The 22,116-nt window shown below is 40.9% G+C and overlaps 1 protein-coding gene and 1 long non-coding RNA gene across 7 annotated transcripts in view; one reads left to right on the forward strand and one right to left on the reverse strand.

Annotated features, from left to right (window-relative positions):
• Positions 1-22,116, forward strand: part of inpp4b (inositol polyphosphate-4-phosphatase type II B) — a 259,571-nt gene that overhangs the window by 152,073 nt on the left and 85,382 nt on the right. For all 6 annotated transcript variants that reach the window (XM_038271096.1, XM_038271098.1, XM_038271099.1 and 3 more), the window contains one exon: positions 9,587-9,692. In XM_038271096.1, coding sequence (XP_038127024.1) covers positions 9,587-9,692 — 106 coding nt within the window. The remainder of the gene's footprint in view (positions 1-9,586; positions 9,693-22,116) is intronic.
• Positions 10,835-11,867, reverse strand: LOC119773896. The gene is made up of 2 exons (XR_005279471.1): positions 11,535-11,867; positions 10,835-11,213 (listed from the first exon to the last, which is right to left on the reverse strand). It is a non-coding gene; the product is annotated as an uncharacterized LOC119773896 (long non-coding RNA).

Genomic DNA, 22,116 nt, shown 5'->3' on the forward strand with positions numbered 1-22,116 from the left:
GAGCGAGGAAATTTCACGACTGGATTTGTTGCACAGGTGGCATCCTATCACAGTTCCACGCTGGAATTCACTGAGCTCCTGAGAGCGACCCATTCTTTCACAAATGTTTGTAAAAACAGTCTGCATGCCTAGGTGCTTGAATTTATACACCTGTGGCCATGGAAGTGATTGGAACACCTGATTCCAATAATTTGGATGGGTGAGCAAATACTTTTGGCAATATAGTGTATGTCTGGTATTTATATGCAACAAATATGAGCTCCCTAAATTCCTTAATGAATGATAGAACATTTTTCTTGTTCCTTGTCTAACTAATACAAATATTTCATTCCAATGTCTCTAATATTTCTGTTATGGAGTTTCCTTAAAGAGTGCTGCTCCTTCCTTCAATCAAGCCTCTTTCCCACTAAAAGTAGCTCGTTAAAACGGGTTTTTCAAACATGGGTCGACCAACAATCAACATTCTGACTCCCTTTGCAGTGGCCAAAAAAACTCTGTCCAACCCCCCACAGCACCGTTTCTGGTGAGGCCACATAGCGTGGATGATGTCACCAGTGCGACAGAAATCGAGAAAGTAAACAATGGAGAGCCAGGGCATAATAAGTGTGCTTTATTGCTTCGTTCTAGAGTAGAGTCGCTGTTCCTCCATATCGAGAGGAGCCATTTGAGGTGGCTCGGGCATCTGATTAGGATCCCTCCTGGACGTCTCCCTGGTGAGGTCAGCTAATCCTCTGAATGTATGCACACAGCCCAAACAACCAGCTTAGAGCATAAACACATCCTTATTTTCACTGCACACATATAGCAGCTTTGGATTCAGTGGTAAAATAGAAGTAATAAGTGTTGCTGGGTTGTTGTTTTTTACAGCGTATGGTTGCTTTGGCAGGCAGCACGTACAGTATGTTTGTTAAATGAGGTGATTAGCGCTCAGTGTTTGCTCTTCATCTGGATCCTAAATCCAACTAGAATTATTTGAAACATGAGAACTCTGAAAACTGTATTTAAATTCTCATTGCACTTTGGAGGAGCTATTAGTTGCTCCATGGACTCTTCCTGAAGCAATTTTGGTGGAAATGAAGGGGAACAAAGCCTACAGTTGGTGTTCAGCAAATCTTCCAGCAGCGTTCTTACATGTCTCATTGTTCCTCTGCTGGGGCTTAGCAAGAAATTAACTGTCCTTGAATGCTCAGATAGGAAGTTTAATTCGAAAAGGCTGTACTTAAACTGCTGTGGAAAGTTTATACTTCATAATTCAGATGCAGCTTCGTAGAGAAACCAGAGGACACATCAGTTCTCCTTAAGTTTATCAGCAGCGCCAGTCTGTAAAAACTCATGATGCATCCTGACAGAAACTTTTGAAAACTTATTGAATTCAGAGGGATTATCTCAGTGGTATCCTGCAGCTGGAAGCTAAACAGCGGCTATCCTAAACTGTACAGGGTTGGAAGAGACTGAATTGGAAATCTGCAAAGACCTGTATGTTTGGGGCATTTCTTGGTGCAGCAAACTGCATGCAGTCATATTGGCAGAATTAGAGCTGCGTTCCTCCCTTTTATTTTCAGAGACGGACAGAAAGTGTTACTTCTGTGTCTAGGAAAGCATGTGGCAATAGAAGATGAGACAATGCAGCGTGCGTTTAGGAGGAGCCCTGATAAAGTTTTCCTTTCTAAAAAACACTGGATGTTAATCTTAAATGTTGAGCTGTGCGTATCTGACTGAGACAGAACCCTGTTCTAGAGCATAGATTTCCTGAGAAATGTAAAACTGAATAATTACCACCCCAAAATTGCCATATAAGGGAATGACTGTCATAAAGTGTTCATTCATAGAAATGGCTTTGAAGACAAAAATGTTTAAAATCTTTAAAGGTTTAAAGATCAAGAATCTGCTGACCTAGAGCTGAGCAGCAGAATCAGAGGACCAGTAAAACTGGTTTTAGATAACAGCTGACTGATTGAACACCTACATCAGTCTGGAGCGCTCGGACAATGAGTCCGTACCTTAGAGAAGATAAGAAATTGGAGAAAAATGGTGAAAGTGGCATTTTATCCTAAATCACTCATATGAACAATGTTTTTGCACTGTTTTGTTTTCTTCCACACTGTTTACATTTGATCACTGCAGCACTTCAAGAAATTGAAATCTCAAGAAATCTGTACGAAACGAAATTTTGGTTTTTATGCACTCTGTGTGAATACACTCTGTGTGAATACACTCTGTGTGGATGCACTCTGTGTGGATGCACTCTGTGTATACAAAATTACAATAAAAGTAGTCCAAGTCTAAGACTTAGTAAACAAATTTGTTCGTATGCACGGTTCATTCATGAGGCCCATTGACTTTTCAGGATGCTCTCTTCCTGGACAATGTGTTAGAGATGGTAGATATTGACACTACAGGAATCCCTCACACCAAGCATGCATGCAGCAACAGTGGAGAGGGAAAAAACGCTAAAGTCTCAGTGTGAGTGGCCTTCTGCTGAGGCTGACTGGGATACAATAAGAGAGAAGAGGAAAGGATGTTCATAGGAAGCATCGTCCTTCCTCTCCTTCCCTCCTTTCTCACTTCCAGTACAATTCAGACAGAGCTGATCACAGAGACCGCTGATGGACTTTGTCTTTGGCTAAAGGGTCCTCACTGGATGCAGTCTTTCTCTTTTGAGCTCTTTCTAAAAGAACTCAACCTTAATAATGGTGAAGCCTCTTTATCTTGTCTTGAAGAACATCCCATCATTTAATTGACAAGAATGGGAGCTTAATGTAAAGCTGCCTTTGTTACCGTTAATCCAGGGTGACTCCAGAGTTGGGTAGAGTCCAGCCTCTTCGTAGAGATTGTTTCCAGGATGGTATTCTTTAATTTCTCTGATTATTCTCCTGGCATGCAGGTTAAGGTCAACGAAACCCTGCATGAGGCAGCCTCTCTTTGACCGTGTTCCTCCTGCAGTCCTGGGTCGCTTCAATCTATCTTTCATGATCGAGTAGAGATTCCCAGAGGTGACTCTGTGCCTCTATTTGCATCCTTCTATTTGTCCTAAGTGAATCTGTCCTCTAAAAAAAGCATCTTGAGATGAGATATTTGTATAGCCTGATGAAACGGTACAAACTCGGCAGGCCCATAAACAGCTTCTCCCAGACAATTCCTGACAGGGTCTAAGCACCAACATAATGCTAAATGTAGCGTAAAGACTGTTCTCTTCTGGCAATGAGTCAGGAGTGTGTGCGTTTGTGGAGGGGGTGGATCGAGGCTGAAGGAAATTCACAAATTTTGTGTTAATCGGACTCCTCGCTGATATCTCCTATTCTGCTTACTTCAGTTGAATCTAACACCGAAACCTGATGATCAGGCTGACGTTCTCTGTTCAGATCAGAGAAAAAGCCTAAATAATCTGCACATAACTCAGTGTGAAAGCAAATGCCCGGACTTGGAGCTGAGCAGATTTCGTGCCACATTCACTGTGTTGCATTCATTTTACGTTTAAATCTCTTTCATAAGCCGGAAACGGGGCCAGCCTGTGGGAAGATACTTCAAGAGAGGCAGATCAGGAAGACCAAGGCTCACCATGAGGTCATTTCTTCTTTTACTGAACATGCTAGGTACAACTGCTGATACATCCGATAGCATCAGCCATACCTTATAAAAAACAGGATCCGTCCTTTTCTATGTCTCAACATCAGTCCTCAGTGAAAACTAGCTGGTTCTATTTATAGTCCATCCGTCCAGCTTTATATAGGTCAAGATTCCCATCTTCACTTCTGCTGTTACACTGCAAGCTCGTAGTACTCCTGCTTCCTCATATTATCTCAGGCATGTTTCTTTATCCTTTATCTCTGGCTGCTTCTATCCTGCAGGCAATATGCAGCTTGAAGGAGTTCTGATAGAATCACTGTTCTAATGCCAAGGCTGGTTTCCTCCGCTCTCTGCAGGATATTTTCACTGTCTTACCGGTTTAGCATAAGGGAGCGAAGCTGCCAGCTGTGTTTGGATTCATTTATGTGGCCGTCAGGTGTTTTCCTTTGTGAGACTCTCCCTGGGGGAAAAGCAGCTGACGCCAACACAACAATCCGTGTTTTTTTTTTCCTTCATTCAAGGGCTACTAAATTAGGAAAGCTAGGTTTCTCTTTACCTTGGCGTCACATTTCAGATTTTGTTTTAATCAGGGCAAAAAGAAAACCTTTCCTTTGGTCTATTTTTACCCACTTTATCATTAGTATTATTCTAAGCAGAAACTACCTGGAGAATCGGAGGGAATACAATAATACCAGTGGTTCTTTTTCTAAATGTCACAGCTTAATGACACAGACGGGGGTATTTGTCCAAATTAATTAAACTGTGAAAGTACAGCACTGAGCAAAAGTTCTTCCTGCCAAAATGGGAAAACTTTCCTTTAATCTTTTAAAGTGGTCTATTTTTTTATTCTTTAAAATGGTCTTGATCAATAGTTCTCTTGTTCCGTCTAGTCCTTGTACCGGGCCATGAATAAGGAGATAAATAGAGGACAAAAGAAGAAGAATATCAGGCTGAAAATCTAAAGAGTCCAACAAAGAGCTGGCAGATACATCGTCCTTCATTTGATCCTCTATTCTGTGGAAAGTTTCAAATTAAAAGCCCTTTAGGAGGCACCTAAAATATTTATTTCCCTGTCACATTGTGTTATCCTTAAGATATGCTTAAATTTAGATTCTGAAGAATTAAAGAAAATCATTTATTTCTAAAAGAGCCTGTTGATCCAATGCAAAGATAACCCTTAGGAGAAATTTGGCTCAAGTAGTGAAATAAATTCAACAGATTTCTCCTGATCAGTGGGGATCTTTCAGTCGAATTAATACCATCTTTCTTCCTTTGTTTAAGTACATAAAAAAAAACTCTTTTTAAATGTAAATGCAGCTCAGAAACATGAGAGTTATTAAAACCGAACTATGTTAAGCATACAAGCTCTGATTCACAGATAAAGGATACCGTAATACTAATTAGAGAGACCCAGGAAATTTGGGGCTGATTTTATTTATTTTTTTAGTATCTATGTTTGTTTCTGTTGTTTTTTAAAGCGCCAACGTGCCTGTGCTCATTTCTCTTCTCACCCTGGTATATCAGAGATGAAAATGTTGTTTTGTCCAGTTTTGCTCCAGTTAGAGATCAACCATTGGTGAAATATAAGCAACAAAGGCTAAGACACCAGGAAAATGAGAAGAGGGTCCCAGTTATACTGGTCATTTAACCTCATTGACTCTAAAACATCCTGATAGCACCTAGATCTTCCATCAGATCTTGGACAGATCAATGTCTCTATGTGCAAGGGAGGTTTTGTAAAAAAAAAAATGCATAGGGTCAGATAGCTTTTAGCAAAAAATTCAGAAGTTTAGCATCACAAAACTGAAACTGGACTCCAACTTCTACACTGACGAGTTTGTAGCATCATTGACCTGCTACTGTAGCTCTAACATGAGGTGTGATTCTCATTAAGAGAAGATACATTTTTGGTTTTATGACCAATTGGCCAATCAAGCTGTGACTTTATGATGCATTCATTTTCTGTAGTATTTAGAACTATCACCTCCTTTAAAAACAAAACTAAATTGTACTTTTTTATTTTCTTTTTGGTCGAGTTTTGTCACTTTAAATATAAAAATCAAACAGAGGATTTATATAAGAGTTTGATGTTTTATACCTTAATATATAAAAATCTATGAGAGAAGAACGTTGCGCTTCAGGCTGCCTGAAAACAGAAGGCTTCAATGCTTTTTCTGCAACATTCAATCATCACTCTGCTGGTTTCTGACCCATCTGCCTTGTGTGGCTCGTCAGAGCCGTTGGTTTAAATAATTCCTATTGAGATCACAGTATTTCTTATTTTGACAGCAGTTGGAAAATCTCTTGCAGCTTGTGCATAGTTGCTCATTTTCAGCACTTTCAGCTCTTAGAGGCAATTCAAAGACATTTTTAGGAGGAAGAACAGAAGAAAATTTGCTCCTTCGAATAGTGAAACAAACATCGATTTCATTAGCTTCATCTGTAAAGTAGAGGACTCATGTGAAACCTGAGAGAAATATTTTTTTTATATAATCAATCACTTTACATCGTGTGTTGCTAAATGTTTTTGTAAGTTATAAAAAAGCCTTCAGAGGAAAATAACTGTTAAGTGGAAGGAGCTTCTTTAAAAGCTAATTATTTCTTAATTGTGCCAAATTCATAGCAGAGATTTTAAGCACATTATTTTTGTCACTCGAACAAAGCTGTCTGATTAAGTGTTGTCATAAAAAGAGACGCCGGGCCAATTAGATTTAAGAGCAAGATGGACTTAGAGGCAGAGAACAATCTGCAGATTTGTCTCCATGCCAGCTCCCACAGATGGAAGCAGCACCAGAGAGCGGCTTCGATTTTCACTAACGCTCCTGTCAGGCCTCTTAAAGTTCCCTCTGAGCAAAGCTGTATTTAAAAGTAAGGAGTTATTACTGCAGAGTGGCCGTGTTTTCAGGAAGTCTCTGTCCTTCAGTGTTGCACCGTTTGCTCCGTAAACCTGCAGCCGGAGCTAAATCAAATAATCTCAGCAGAGATAATATTTACAGACAGTATTTGAGCAGCTGTTCAGTTCATGTTTGTTTCTCTACAAGGCCTGCTGTAAGTCAGGAGTTTTAAACAGGGCTGCCCTTTATTCTGCCATTAATGCAACCACTGCTTTTTTCCATTAATAGTTTGACTCTGAAGAACAAAATTATTTAGCTGCATCCATGAAATTACAGTTTAAGGAAGGAAGGAAGGAAGGAAGGAAGGAAGGAAGGAAGGAAGGAAGGAAGGATGGATGGATGGATGGATGGATGGATGGATGGATGGATGGATGGATGGATGGATGGATGGATGGATGGATGGATGGATGGATGGATGGATGGATGGATGGATGGATCAAACTGAACAAAGGCAGACATCTTGTTTTTCTTCATTTTCACCTACACTCACCGGCCACTTTATTAGGTACACCCATCCAACTGCTCGTTAACACTTAATTTCTAAGCAGCCAATCACATGGCGGCAACTCAGTGCATTTAGGCATGTAGACATGGTCAAGACAATCTCCTGCAGTTCAAACCGAGCATCAGTATGGGGAAGAAAGGTGATTTGAGTGACTTTGAACGTGGCATGATTGTTGGTGCCAGAAGGGCTGGTCTGAGTATTTCAGAAACTGCTGATCTACTGGGATTTTCACGCACAACCATCTCTAGGGTTTACAGAGAATGGTCTGAAAAAGAAAAAACATCCAGTGAGCGGCAGTTCTGTGGGTGGAAATGCCTTGTTGATGCCAGAGGTCAGAGGAGAATGGCCAGACTGGTTCGAGCTGATAGAAGGGCAACAGTGACTCAAATAACCACCCGTTACAACCAAGGTGGGCAGAAGAGCATCTCTGAACGCACAGTACGGCAAACTTTGAGGCAGATGGGCTACAGCAGCAGAAGACCACACCGGGTGCCACTCCTTTCAGCTAAGAACAGGAAACTGAGGCTACAATTTGCACAAGCTCATCGAAATTGGACAATAGAAGATTGGAAAAACGTTGCCTGGTCTGATGAGTCTCGATTTCTGCTGCGACATTCGGATGGTAGGGTCAGAATTTGGCGTCTACAACATGAAAGCATGGATCCATCCTGCCTTGTATCAACGGTTCAGGCTGGTGGTGGTGGTGTCATGGTGTGGGGAGTATTTTCTTGGCACTCTTTGGGCCCCTTAGTACCAATTGAGCATCGTTGCAACGCCACAGCCTACCTGAGTATTGCTGCTGACCATGTCCATCCCTTTATGACCACAATGTACCCAACTTCTGATGGCTACTTTCAGCAGGATAATGCGCCATGTCATAAAGCTGGAATCATCTCAGACTGGTTCCTTGAACATGACAATGAGTTCACTGTACTCAAATGGCCTCCACAGTCACCAGATCTCAATCCAATAGAGCATCTTTGGGATGTGGTGGAACGGGAGATTCGCATCATGGATGTGCAGCCGACAAATCTGCGGCAACTTTGTGATGCCATCATGTCAATATGGACCAAACTCCCTGAGGAATGCTTCCAGCACCTTGTTGCATCTATGCCACGAAGAATTGAGGCAGTTCTGAAGGCAAAAGGGGGTCCAACCCGTTACTAGCATGGGGTACCTAATAAAGTGGCCGGTGAGTGTATCTGTGATCTTTGTCCTCCATCACTCGTCTCAACAACAGCAGAATAAAAAAGGATTAACAAACTCTATGCATTCAGAATAAAATCTGAATAAAAGTAAATAAAAGTAAAAGTAATTGATTTAGCTGCAGACTAACAGGTCCAGTGTTTCCATGCACAGTGATCTCTATCAGAGGGAATCAGAGCAGATAACAGGGTTCCTCTCTAGCTTGGAGGAAGAAGAGCCTTCAGCGCCTTTCATCTTCGCTGTCGGCTCTTCTGCAGCTTCTGGGTTTCATCTCTTCAGAGGCTCAAATGCTTGGCTGGAAATGGGAGCCTAATGGTGATAGTGTGCACTGTGCAGTGACTGTCTCCCACCTGGAGCTGCTGCCTTCCTGTAAAACCATCGAGAACGAGACTCAGACCAAACTGTTCTTCAGGTGGACATCACTGATGCTCACACTCAGCTGTGACTCCTGGTTGGAAATAAAAACTGATGGAATGCTGCTGGATGTTACAGAAGATCTATCTAACCATGAAGACAGTCCTTCAGGCTAGTCTGGGGGATGGATTGTGGACCCTCTGCTCTGCCTCCAGAGGGCTGTCTCCCACTGAGTGCGATGCATGTTCATCTCCATTTACCTGATTATATAGGGAACATCCAGTCAAAGTCGGGGTGACTTCCTCTCTTTGCTGTGAGGAAGGATGAGGAGACAAGGAGAGGAGTGAACACCTAGACAGGTGGTCAGGGACACAGATTGGTTTCAGAGCGCAGCCGATGTTGGACGTCTGTGAGACATTAAGCACTAACTGCAGCTCTGTGAATCCCACTGCAGAGCCTCCTCAGACTCTCAATCCCTCCTTCCCTCGCTCTTCTTTCCTCTTGTGTGTGTTTAAAAACTTCTTCCTTGTTCCTCATCAAGATGGATTAGCCCTGAAAGGATCCCCTCTGTTTCCATCAGCGTCCCTACATTTTTTCCTCCTCAGGCAGTCATGTGTCATCCCTCCTCGCAGCCAGCTGGAGAGGAATGGAGCACATTAAGGATGGGTCTTTTAAAGTGATCAGACTTGCTGCCGTCATGTGGCAGGGCCATTTCTCTTCATTTTAAAGCTTCTGTCCTTTTGCCAATACTATTGATTTTCTATCATCTCCTTAATCACAAGCGTTGCCATTGGAAAAGTGATTGGCTAGACTCCTCTTCAGTATCTGAGCAGGTCTATTCAGCTCTGTAGAAGATATAGGAGGCCACCATTTGAACAGGAAGATAAAATGTCTTCCTCTCCTGTAAACTTGCAGACCATCAGGGTGAGCGGCCCTTTTCGCTGCTGGAGTTTAATTCACCAAGCTGTAGAGCCACAGCTCCTTAAAGGATGAATGTAAGCTGCATTACATTAGAGTAAAACCTTATGGCAGTTGTTTGTTCTTCTCTCAACATCTCCAGGTCCTCAGATGGTGTCTGTACAGCAGGAACAGCTGTAGTGAGTCATCTGAAGATGGGTGAAATGGAGGAGGCTGACCACATCGCCACCGACACATCCTCCCAGAAGGTAAAGCACACTCTGAGCTCCAGGTGGATTCATTCCTTGCTCATGCATCACACTGACCATATAAAAAAAAACTTTTAAATTTCAGAGTGTTTTCAAAGAGAAAATATTTACTGCTAAATATGTGGGGGGTTTTCTAGTACAATAAATGTTGTCATTTTTTCTGCATTTGATTTTTTTCTCCTAATATCTGCACCCTATAATCACCAATTTATAAATATGACTATATTTTAATGGGGGCCAGGTTCTCTTAGCTAAATGAAAATGATGAGAACATGTCACTGGACTAACCCTGGACTGTCACCCGACTTTGTTGCTCTCCAAAAGTAAGGAAATTGGGACAGTGAACAAGCAACCTGTTTCTGAACATTTCTGCAGTCCGAGCAATAAATAATAAGTTTAGAGAAATGGAACAGTGACACAAAAGGCTGAGTAAGGACCCAAAGAGAGATCTTAAAAAAAAAAAAAAGCTCTGATCTGCCCGTTTTAGAACTGCAGCACAGAGGGGCGTCCTGGAACAAACGCTGGACACTAAAGTAGAGGGAATATCAGTCCTAACATCACAGATCTAAAGAACACAGAGGTGACCAAACTTTTGTTGGTCATAAATACTTAGTTTGAGAAGGCAACTAAAGCCGTTTGATGAGTTCTATCTATAGTTCTGTTCTCTTCTAAATGCCTCAATTAGAGCACAACATGCAAATTAAACACACCCTGTGAGGAAAAGTTCAGAGGTTGCTAATTGGGTGTTTGAGCAGAGGGAGGTTCCAAGACATTTCCTGTTCTAATCCATTTCAGTTCAGCTTATTTCTATGCTTCAATTCACATCATGTCAACTCAGGTCACTTTCTAGATCCAGATCAATCAGATCATCAAGTCAGATTTAAGGTTCAACGTTTCTAAGGAAAACCAGCTGATTGCATCCAGTAATTGACTTTGCAGGATTCTCTCCTCCTGGATCAGCAGGTGGAGACGGTAGATGTTTGCTGGCATTGTGGTGTCAGGCTTCAATATATATATATATATGTAACCACTAGTGTAACTTACGAATAGATAAGCTGAGAAACTTAGATTTCAATGTTGAAGTTACAGTTAGTTTATCTTTCTAAGTTCAAAAAGGAGGATAATAAGCACAAACAACCATATTATCAAGAATGAACAGATTATTTAATACAACTTGAAACAGAATGTTACTGTACAGTTCTTTTTCCCAACATAAAGTGTCCACCTTTTTTATATCAGGCAGTGTATTTTCTTTTGGTTCAGATTCCTTATAGTTCAGTTCGTCCTTTAGAAGTTTTGTTTTTTTTAGTTCAGTAATTTAAGTCAGTCAGTCAAGTCTTTGTTAAATGGCCATGTGTTTCTTTGGATTCAAAATCTTATCTTATCCAGTGCAAAGTAGGCAGCGGATCCAGCAGTCCCAGGTCTTGGGTTGAAACCTGGAGCTCAGCAATCCAATCCAGGCCTGCGATGCTGTGCAGCTGGACAGTCTTCAAAGTTGAATGGGGTTCTAAAAAAACCCACCTGCATATATATATATAGAACTTAATTAACTATTAAGTTTCAAAAGTATGCAGGAAGCAATAAATTCCATTTATCACAAAAATAATATTCAACTAATGGCAAGCTTGCAAAACAAACGTATCACACTGTATCCGACCTCTTAGTTTGTACATAACAAAAATACAATACAGTGAAAATCATCATTTTAATCTCACACATTTCTCCGATTGGTATTATTTACGTTTCTCTGTTCTTCCTTGTCGGAATATATGAGCAGTAATGCCTGTGACGCCAGTTAGCATTAGCTTGATTTCGGTTGCAAAAACATGTTACAACACTCACCAGAGAAAATCACAGTAAAAATGTGTTTTACTGCCAGGGATCAGGTCACGGATCTTCTTTTCTCTTAATCCTTACCGGAATTGATCAAGAATTTATCTTATAGCATGCAGTAATTCCCACAACGTGCTACAGCCAGCTACGGTTTTCTTCTTCTTCTAATAATTTTCCGCTGTCTAAACCAGAGTGTAACTCACAAGCCACCTGCTGGCGGTTTCTGGTATGACAAGAAAACTCAAAATGAAAATATAAACTGAATTGCTGGGAACATTAAATAACAAAACAAAATCCTACAGAAATAAAATACTACTAACAGTATCACACATATACATGTGGGTTACATATATATATATATATATATATATATATATATATATATATATATATATATATATATATATATATATATATATATATATATATATATATATATATATATATATATATATATATATATATATATATATTAGTGCTGTCAAAATTATCGCGTTATTAACGCGTTAACGCGAGGCCATTTTAACGGCGATAATTTTTTTAACGTGAGATTAACGCTATGTGGTTTTATGGTACAATTTTTCCAAGTACATCCCGCTGCAGCCTGCGGGAAGGCGGGGCTATTTTCCCCCAGTCTATGCATTTCTCATAGGCTTCTAGAGCGGAGCTCCTCAAGGGAAAAAGACGCTCATACACTGGGTGACGCTAGTGCCTTTTCTTTAAGCCCCACCACCAACACACAAGTTGAGTGTAGTAGCAACCTGAAATACGCTGAGAAAACTGATTACTGAGGTGAAATGGAATCTCGTAGCAGCACTCTTGCCGTCTGTGTACGCAACAGGTCGGTATCGCGTGTGTGTGTGTGTGGGTGGGTGTGTCTGTGTGTGGGTGAGTGGGTGTGTGTGTGTTCTCATTTTTGTTAAGAGGCTGAAAAGTAACTTTCTAGAGAGCATAGACTACCTTCATCTAGTGATGTCGGTCTATTGATTTTGATGTATTGATTGAAAATTGTTCATTATTACCTTGGTTAATTAACATCTAATGTTAACTCTACTAAATTTTATAGCAGTAGGGTAAAATGCTTGTCTTTGTTCAAAAGACTGTATTAACTGTAAAGACTGTCTTTTACATCAGCCTGTTTTCAGGGCCTTTTTTTTGCCTACATATTTGTTATTTTTTGCTACATGCCTCCCCATCTTCTTGCCATATGTTTCTATGGCATAAATCAGTATCTGTGACCTGTTTTTATTTTAAAAAAAGAACATTGGCACAAACCTAGCCTGTATGTATTTTTTTGTATGTCATCGAGAGTATTTAAATGATTTTCAATCAGGAAAAAAATGTGCGATTAAAATGCGATTAATCGCGAGTTAACTCAGGCATTGATGCGATTAATCGCGATTAAAAAATTTAATCGATTGACAGCACTAATATATATATATATATAATAGGCAAGGCAAGTTTATTGGTGTAGCACAATCCAGTGTTTCTCATGAATTAGATAATAAAATTGAAGCAGAATAAAAGCAAATAAAGACAGAAATGTGAATAAAACGATTGAACCACAACCTTAAACTAATAATAATACCCCAGTTAAAAGACAAAGACCTTCAGGAGCAAAGCATGATGTCTGCTCATTAGATCCCCTCTGCTGATCCTGGGATTAGACCAGCACTGTTCATACTCTCCAGGACGATTAAACACATTTAGGTGAAGCCTAATGAGGATTTAAATGTAGTGTAGACATTTAACGTCTCTCTTCCAGCTCTTTGTTTGTCTGAACCTAAATATTTCCTGCAGCCACTGCCTTTGTTATGAACTTTAATGCAGCTCACTACTCTGCATTTAGGTTCAGATGTGACTCAAAGAATCAATTATTGCCTTTGGCACTACGGAGCATCTCCTGGTTAGGAAAGATTTCTTATTTTCTAGATGGCCCTTTCCCATTTCATGATGTCACCCTAGAGCTGCAGTAGAATGCAGTGTTGGGTTATTTAATAATGTTGTTAGTTTTTTATTGAAAAAGTATTGTAACTAATTCCTTTTCACACATCGGAAGCACCGTTATGTTACTTAGCGTCTAACTCAGTGAAGCTGCTTCTACTCTGGGAGAGACTTTAACTGCAGGGAGGAGCTGAGATAGAGGCAAGACTCTGATTGGCTGATCAGTGCGTTAAACACACACTGAGAGGAGGCAACTGGTTCAATGACACCCCACCTACAGATAAATGGCTAAATGTGACACATCAAATTAGTGTTCGGATTAACTCACAAGGTTTACTGTTCCTTTCACACAGAAACACTGGGATTATTCTGGGATTGTCCTGTTGTCGTTTTTTTGTCTGATTTTATTACAAAGTATATATATATATATTTTTTTTTTTTCTTAAATACCCTCTATTTTCACCATCATTCATATTCTAAAACCAGTTGAAAACTGTGCGAAAAATATGCTTTAAAACAGCTTTAACAAAGTCGGATCAACATAATTATATTGCAGCTCTCTTGTCCAACCATGGACATGTATGATGTCTTCAGATGTGCAGTCCTTTTCATTAATCATGTAATTCATTAATCAACATCAGCCATGTTGTATTTTTATTTATAGTTGAACCTTCAGTTGTAATTTAAGTTCTGATGAAAGGAAGTAACTGCATAGATGCTTTGGCTAGTAACCAGTTACTTTAACTCTGAGTTAATAACACAGCTACTTTTTGAGGAACTAGTTACTAGTAAAATTAGAGTAGTGTTCCCAAAACTGGCAGGGGGAATCAGGGCTCCTCTTTAGGAAATTCCCAACGCTTTGCAGCCAAAAAAACATTTTAACAATGTGGAGCCTGATCTCCAAAAACTTCAAATAAGAGCTGCTGAATAATCATTATTCTACTAATGTTATTACTGTTAGTCCGAATGTTTTCATGCTCCCAGAATCTATCTCCATTCATTGTGATTGTAATAACACCTCCTTTATGGAAACAATAACCTCAGGAATGTTTATGTGTCAGTTTCATCTTGACTTTGTACTTGAAAAGACAAAAAAGTCAAGTTTCTGATTTGGAAAATCTCTTTGCACGTAGTAAATATTTACTTGGCGTAACCCTCCAAGCATGAATTTGCAAAGTTTGATCATTAGTACATAATCTGCATATTGATTAAGGCAAACACACAGTTACAGGTTTGGAGATGCTTTCTGCTAGGTTGCAAACTGAGATTTTTTTTTCCTTCATTCGGGATCTGCTCTGCAGGTACAAACATGCAACTTAGCTGGAAACAGATTTTCCAGCTGAGAGACTGAGGTTGATAAGGATTAGTCAGACATACAGGAATAAAGTGTTAACATCATAACAGCTAAAAGCTCAGGAAAGTAGACTTAGAAGAACAGAGGCCTTTCAAATGTTTGAAAGCAATGAGCTTCTGATTCACTACAGGCTTTAGAGCCAGCAGGCTTTGAATATTAGAGAAGAAGTTTCCATGAAGAGTCTAATGAAACTTGCAGGTTATCTCTGTGTGTGTGATCCTGTCTTGACGTCAGAGTGAGGAACTTTTATCTGATTTTACCATGACAGTGAGGTCCGGTTGTTGTACAGCGAGGGAATTTTTATGGTCATCACAAGCTAATTAACAGTTAGCATTAGGGCTAAAGTGTGAATGGAGTTTAGATTAGGTTTAGGGTCAAGGTGAGGCATGCTGTGCCACAGAGGTGTTAAGTAACAAAGTACAAATACTTTTACCCCGTCCACACGAAGTCAAAACGAACATAAAAAGCTAATATTTTCCAGAACGTTTGTCGTAAACACGGAGACGTAAAATAAATGTGATCGTCCACACGAATGCATGAAAACGCTGCAAAATGTATGCCAGGCCTGTAAGTGGCGCTGTGGTGCCAAAGCAAAAATAGACGACGAAATAGGCACTAATATTTATACATGTTTGCCCTGCGGGTCCATTTTCGTGGTTCAGTCAAATTCAGGTGCTGAACTATGTCGTCGATATTGCTCTGTTCTTCCTGGAGATATTCCAGAAGAAGATTCTGTTGTAAGCCCGACAGCAGGGTGAGTAGCATTAGCAGCAACCATTCAACACAGTACGGCGCCATTGTTGTTGTGATACTGTGTCGCGCTTGCGTGTTTAGAGGCGACGCTATGACGCATGCGTGTAAAAAAAAAAAGCGGTTAGAGCTTAAAGATGGAAACGTGAAAACGGCGTTTCAAAATCTTCCCACTCTGAAGGCTTAATAAAAAAAGATCGTTTACAGACGCCGGCTTCGTATGGATGAGAGGCTGGTTTGGTGAAAAATGTGTGTGTTTAGGCCAGGGTTTGACTTCGTGTGGACGGGGCCTATATTGCCTTACTTAAGTAGAAATTCTGACTATCTATACTTACCGGTATACTACTTATACTGGAGCTATTATTTCTTTTGTAAAACTTTATACCTCTACTCCTTACATATTATTTACAATTATCTCCACTTTCTACTCCTTATAATTTAAAAATAGACTTTTATTTTTTGTTTCATCTAAGCTCATTTTCGTTATGGTATTTAAAAACAATACAAACCATCCAAATAATTTGCTTCATCCAGACAATTTCTTTGTAGCTAAACTCTATATATAGCAACATTTGTTCACCACATACCAAAATAAATCATTTTTCAAGATGATGCAAAGTTGCATTTGATGCTTTTTTCATTAGTTATAAAACTTTGAAAATTAAGTATAAGTAACCAGTACAAGATTTGAACTACCATAATTTTCGGACTATAAGCAGCACCTGAATATAAGCCACAGAAGCTAAATTGCATGATTTGTACATATATAGGCCGCACTGGACTATAACCGCAGGTTTTTTATGTTTAATTACCATATAGTTCGTGCCCAGAGAGGATTGTCTGGAAAGAGGCAATTGTTTGGGGAAGCTCCTATTTATTTACATTTCAACACAATTGAATTGAGACAATGGCGTCTCCAACCTCTCACCATTGACTCGTTGATTCCAAGGTTACTTGCAGCAGTTCTATTTCCTTCGTTTACTGCCAAATTGACTGCCTTTAACTTAAAAGCTGCATCATATGAATTTTAACGTTTGTTTTCCATAATGAGGGTGTCACACAAACTGTCTTGCACTCGCAATGTCCGTCTTTCTCGGAGTCTGCTTCTGAAAGTACCGTATTACCCTAGTGGCCGTTAGCTTTAAAAGTCCATAGATAAGCCGCATCGTTATATAAGCCGCAAGGTCGAAAAATGGGGAAAAAATCCCGGCTTATAGTCTGAAAATTACGGTATATACTTGACTATACACTTAAACTGGTACTTTTACACTTTTACTTGAGTAAAAAGCTTAAGGTGATACTCTAACTTCTACAAAAGGGCTTTTAAACAGTAGGATTTATCCTTGAGTATTAAACATTACTGTAATACTTTTGAAACCTCTCCTCTGGTAAAGGTTAGGGTCAGGGTAAGGTATGCTCTTATAATTGTTAGGTTATTGTCAGGGTTAAGGCATAGAAAGGGGGTTGCAAATGACTGAAAATTAATGGAAGTCAATAGGAGTCAAGACATGGTCCTCACTATATGTAGCAAGATGAGAATGTGTGTGTGTGCATGAATCACTGTCTTATATAATTGACCGAGGGCTCCTGCACGGTTGGCTGGCTTAGCTTGGCCCAGCTTTGTTGCGGGTACAGAGAGGGTCCCTGCCAGGCTTCTGAGTGTCACCGGTAATCTGCCCATCTCTTCTTGATGACATGTTGCCGTGTGCACATTGTCACAGCACATATCCTCCTGTGCGTGCTGCTGGTTGAGAGTTTGCAGAGGAAGAAGGGAAGGGATGTGACACCAGGAAAGGCTCGCTGTAGAACAAAGTTCTACACTCTTGTTGCACTTTGGGGGTATTATTCCAGGGGGCTCTTGTTTGAATATTCTTTTTCGTTTGCTTGAGTGGCTGCCTATCATGAATGTCCCTCTAACCCTGAGGGAAATATTCATCCAAAACAAAAAGGAGCATGGTGTCACCTTTGATCTGGTGTCTTATCATCTTCTGGCCGTCAAAGAGGCACAGACCTCACCCTGACCAACAGCAGCCCATCGTCTCAGTGAAACACCCTCTTTGTTCTCGCTTTCTTTAGGTCTGACTTTGGGTCTTTGATTTTCAAACCATATCGCTTCTGGTTTTGATGGGGCAGTTTAATTTGGGTCCTGTGTCTGTGGGGGGGGGGGTCAGCTGGTGTTGTCCTTATTTCTTTGTTCTATGCAGTCATTAAAGCTTTTTCTGGGGACATATTTGGCTGTCTGGGTGTTTGCAGCGGTTCCTCAGACCAGGCAGAGCTGACATCCTCCCAGCGAGAGCGATAGTTAGCTGTCAGCGCTGCTTTGATCAGGAAAAGTCAGACTTAATGCTTCAAGAGGCCGACTAAAAGCCCCAGCAGAGGCATGAACATAACTTTTGTGCATCAGTAGATGTACCATTAGGGTAAAGTTTTTATGACTTTGTAAAAATTTTTACAACTTTTATTTATTTATGTATTTATTTTCATTCAAAAATAGAATAGGTTAAAAAAATATCATAAATCAACACAGATTCACAGAAAAAAGGGGTGAATTCAGTGTTGTAAGAATTATATTGTTTTCAAATGTACAGTGTACAGTGTATCCAGAACAAATATTAAAGGCAAAATATCAGGCTCAGAAAGATTGAACGCAGTATTCGAGACAGACAGACAGTTGGATTTCTCAAAATGTTTTTTCAGAAAGGAGCTGTAGGGAACAGCATCAATGTCTAAGGCAGGAATTCCTGGTCTTATAGTTCAGTCCTGGTTCAGAGGATGAGGTTGGTTCCAGCTGGTCTGCTGCCAACAAGACGCGGTGGGCCAGAGGTTCTCAGACCCTGATGTCCTAGAGGTCGGAGGGCAGGCAGGAGATCAGAACCTGGCAGATTAAGAAAGACAGGATGATCCAGAGGACGAAGCCAAAGCTTTTGTCGATGGCTTGCTCGGTAGTCAGAGCCAGGAGGTCCGAGGTCCTAAGAGGTACCGAAGGGAAATCCAGAAAAGTGTCAGGTAAAAGCTCCATGTTCGGTCCACAGACAGGCAGAGATCTGGCAGGTGTCCGTAGACAGATCAGGCAACCAGATCAGAACAGGGACAGGCAGACTCAGAGGTCCAGAGGCAGAACGGATCAGGATAGGACAATCAGAAAACACTCAGGTACGCTAGAAAACATCTCATCAAAGGCTTGAAAATAATCTGGCAATGATGACTGGTCTGATTAATGATGACTGGCTGGTTAAATAGAGATTAAAGCAGGTGAATCAGATAAGTGGTAATGATAACTGGGCGGAGATAAGCAGGTGAATGAAATGAACAATGCGACTAGGCATCAGCACCGGGACCATGACAGCAAAGTCTGCATTTTTTATTTGGATGTAATGACAGATTTAGGTGCCGATTAATTTGTTGGTAAGGAAGTCGGGAAGGCTGTTTCCTGGGTGCAGCAGGCTCTGTCCTTCCCATTGAACTGTAAGGATGCTGCAGCTTCCCCACATTAATTTGTATGTGGTTGCGGAAACTTCAGTTATGAGGAAGTATCTGTCTTACAGTTTTGTTTTGTTTTGTTATATTCTTTGGGGTGGGTTCCGACCAAACTTTATTTCAAAGACTCTGTCAACTCTACAGGTTTCTCTATAACTCTATACATTCTCACAAGTTGTTTTGACCCTCAGAGACACTGTAGGCCCAAAGACATACATTTTGTTGAAAACTAGACTCCATCTGCATTCTGTACCCTTTCCTTTATTTGGTTCAGACACAGAAAACGAAAATTAAAGAGCTGCTACAGCTACCTGAAAGAAGACATGTTTATCTAGTAATCTCTATTCTAACAAAAAATGTTAACAGTTGCTTTGGTGGTCTGGCTGTTGATTCCTTGGCCAGACCTTGATGCTAGATGTTACTTGCCGCTAACACCTCTGTTATTTCCTCATCCTTTTGCTGTGGGATGTTCTCTCCACTAAATCACGTGTCAAACTCAGTCCTGGAGGTTCGGCCTTACTGCATCTTTCAGATGTGTCTCTGCTTTAACACACCTGAATCAAAAATTTATCAGCAGGACTCTGGATAATGTGGCTGCATGCTAAGTAGATAATACAGCCATTTGATACAGGCATGTTTTATCAGGGACATATCTTAAAGTTACAGGATAAGAGTTACTACAGGCTGAGATAATCCTTCCTCCAGATGTCAGTTTTCTTCCACTAAGGAGCTGCTTTGACCTGGATGATTGTTTCACCAAAAGGGCTGGAAGAATCCTTCTGTCTACTACAACAATGCTTGAAGTGCTCTCAGGCTGCTGAACCGCTGTCCAACAGATGAAGGACAGGTGAAGCTATCTTTCACATGTTTTGTTTTATCAAGGCAACAGTTCATCTCATCATCAAAATAAAACCATTTCCCACAGTGCAGTTTCTGACACGTCATTTTATTTTGGAGCTTTTCTGGCCAGTAGCTCCAAAAGCTCTTCATATTTTTAAAACACCTTTTAAAATGATGTATCTGTGGAGAAAGTCAAAAGAGGCAAACATGGTGGATTTATGTTCCGTCCTCGTAGGAATTGTAGGTTTTCTTGATCTAAAGTGTAATCAGTCTAGGCTTTTAATTCCATCCATCCATCCATCTTCCTCCGCTTATCCGGGGTCGGGTCGCGGGGGCAGCAGCTTAAGAAGGGAGGTCCAGACTTCCCTCTCCCCAGCCACTTCTTCTAGCCCCTCAGGAGGAACCCCAAGGCGTTCCCAGGCCAGCCGAGAAACATAGTCCCTCCAGCCTGGGTCTTCCCCGGGGCCTTCTCCCGGTGGGACGTGCCCGGAACACCTCACCAGGGAGGCGTCCAGGAGACATCCTAACCAGATGCTTGTGCCATCTCAACTGGCTCCTCTCGACGTCGAGGAGTAGCGGCTCTACTCCAAGTCCCTCCCGGATGACCAAGCTTCTCACCCTATCTCTAAGGGAGAGCCCAGCCACCCTACAGAGGAAACCCATCGGCCGCTTGTATCCGTGATGTTGTTCTTTCGGTCATGACCCAGAGTTCATGACCATAGATGAGGGTAGGAACGTAGATCGACCGGTAAATCGAGAGCTTCGCTTTTTGACTCAGCTCTCTCTTCACTTTAGACTTTAAAGTTCTGTTGCTGGTCTATAAAGCTCTGCATGGTTTAGGCACAAAATACATCAGTGACCTCTTGACCCAGTATGAACCTACTAGACCCCTCAGGTCATCCGGATCCGGCCTTTTATCAGTTCGCAGAGTCAGAACCAGACATGGAGAGGCTGCGTTCAGCATGTCTGGAACAAACTCCCAGAAAATCTTAGATTAGCTGAAACACTTACCGTAAATTTCTTTAATATTGGCCTGTATTCCATTAGCGGCCGGGACTCTAACATTGGCCGGTCTCGCTGTCAGAGGAGGTAAATAATGGCCGGTCTCTAATACAGGCCGGGGCTATAAACGTTTTTTCCGGGCATACCTCAACATTATACTTGTGGTAGTAACATACAAGTACCACAGCCCTGCGCTGCTGGACGACAGGCCCTGACTGCTGCCCGTCTGCGCGAGGAAGAGAACAGACACGCAGCAGAACATGAGGAGGAGTGCGAGTGATGAGGAGATTAAAGGGAGAGATGAAGAGGAGGAGGAAACTGAGGAGGAGGATTAAACAGAATTGGAGGATTTTTTTTTTCTTTTTTACTTCAAACCAAGCGAGACATGGTAACTGTACTTTTTCAATAAATTAACCTAGTGTTTTATAGGTTCAAATAGACATAAAATCTCATTTTTTTTCATTCCACTGGTAGTCTGTTTTGCTCAAATAGCAATAGAGGCCTGTCTCTAATTCTGGCCTCTTTCCAATAAAGGCCTGGACCGCGATGCACTTGAGTGAAATAAAGGCCCGGGCCTATATTAGAGGATTTACGGTAGTTTATTTAAATCCAGGCTGAAGACCCACCTGTTCTCAGCTGCATTTACATAGATTTTATTCAAAAGTAAAAATTCGCCCGTCTCTGTATTCTCTCTTTTTAATTTTAAATGTTTTTAATTTTGAATCACGCTTTTAATTGTTTTTAATTGTTTTCTTTCCCTTTTGCTTATAATGTTTTATGTAAAGCACTTTGTTCACTTGTTCTGTACATGAAATGTGCTATACAAATAAACTTGCCTTGCCTTGCCTTGCCTTCACCACGACGGACCAGTACAGCGCCCGCTTCACGGCAGACGCTGCGCCAATCCGCCTGTCGATCTCCCGCTCCCTTCTTCCCTCATTCGTGAACAAGATCCCAAGATACTTAAACTCTTTTATACTTTTAATTCAAAATGACCAAATAAATACCTCCTGTCTTGAATTTGTATTTAAACTTTGCATGACTATGAAATAACTCAAGTTCAAGAACTGATTTTCTGTGGTGCTTATCTGCTCTCTGTGTAGAGAGAATGAGGGCCAATGTAATGTGATTAACACTACTTAGTTTTTTAGGGGGGCTTAATTAAAAAGAGTTTAGTGTGGAAACTGTGGGTCAGTCAGGTCGGATCTGATTATCTCTGTTTAC

Source organism: Cyprinodon tularosa, unplaced genomic scaffold, assembly GCF_016077235.1.
Source record: "Cyprinodon tularosa strain WSP-4 unplaced genomic scaffold, ASM1607723v1 ctg79, whole genome shotgun sequence".
Taxonomy (NCBI): Eukaryota; Metazoa; Chordata; class Actinopteri; order Cyprinodontiformes; family Cyprinodontidae; genus Cyprinodon; species Cyprinodon tularosa.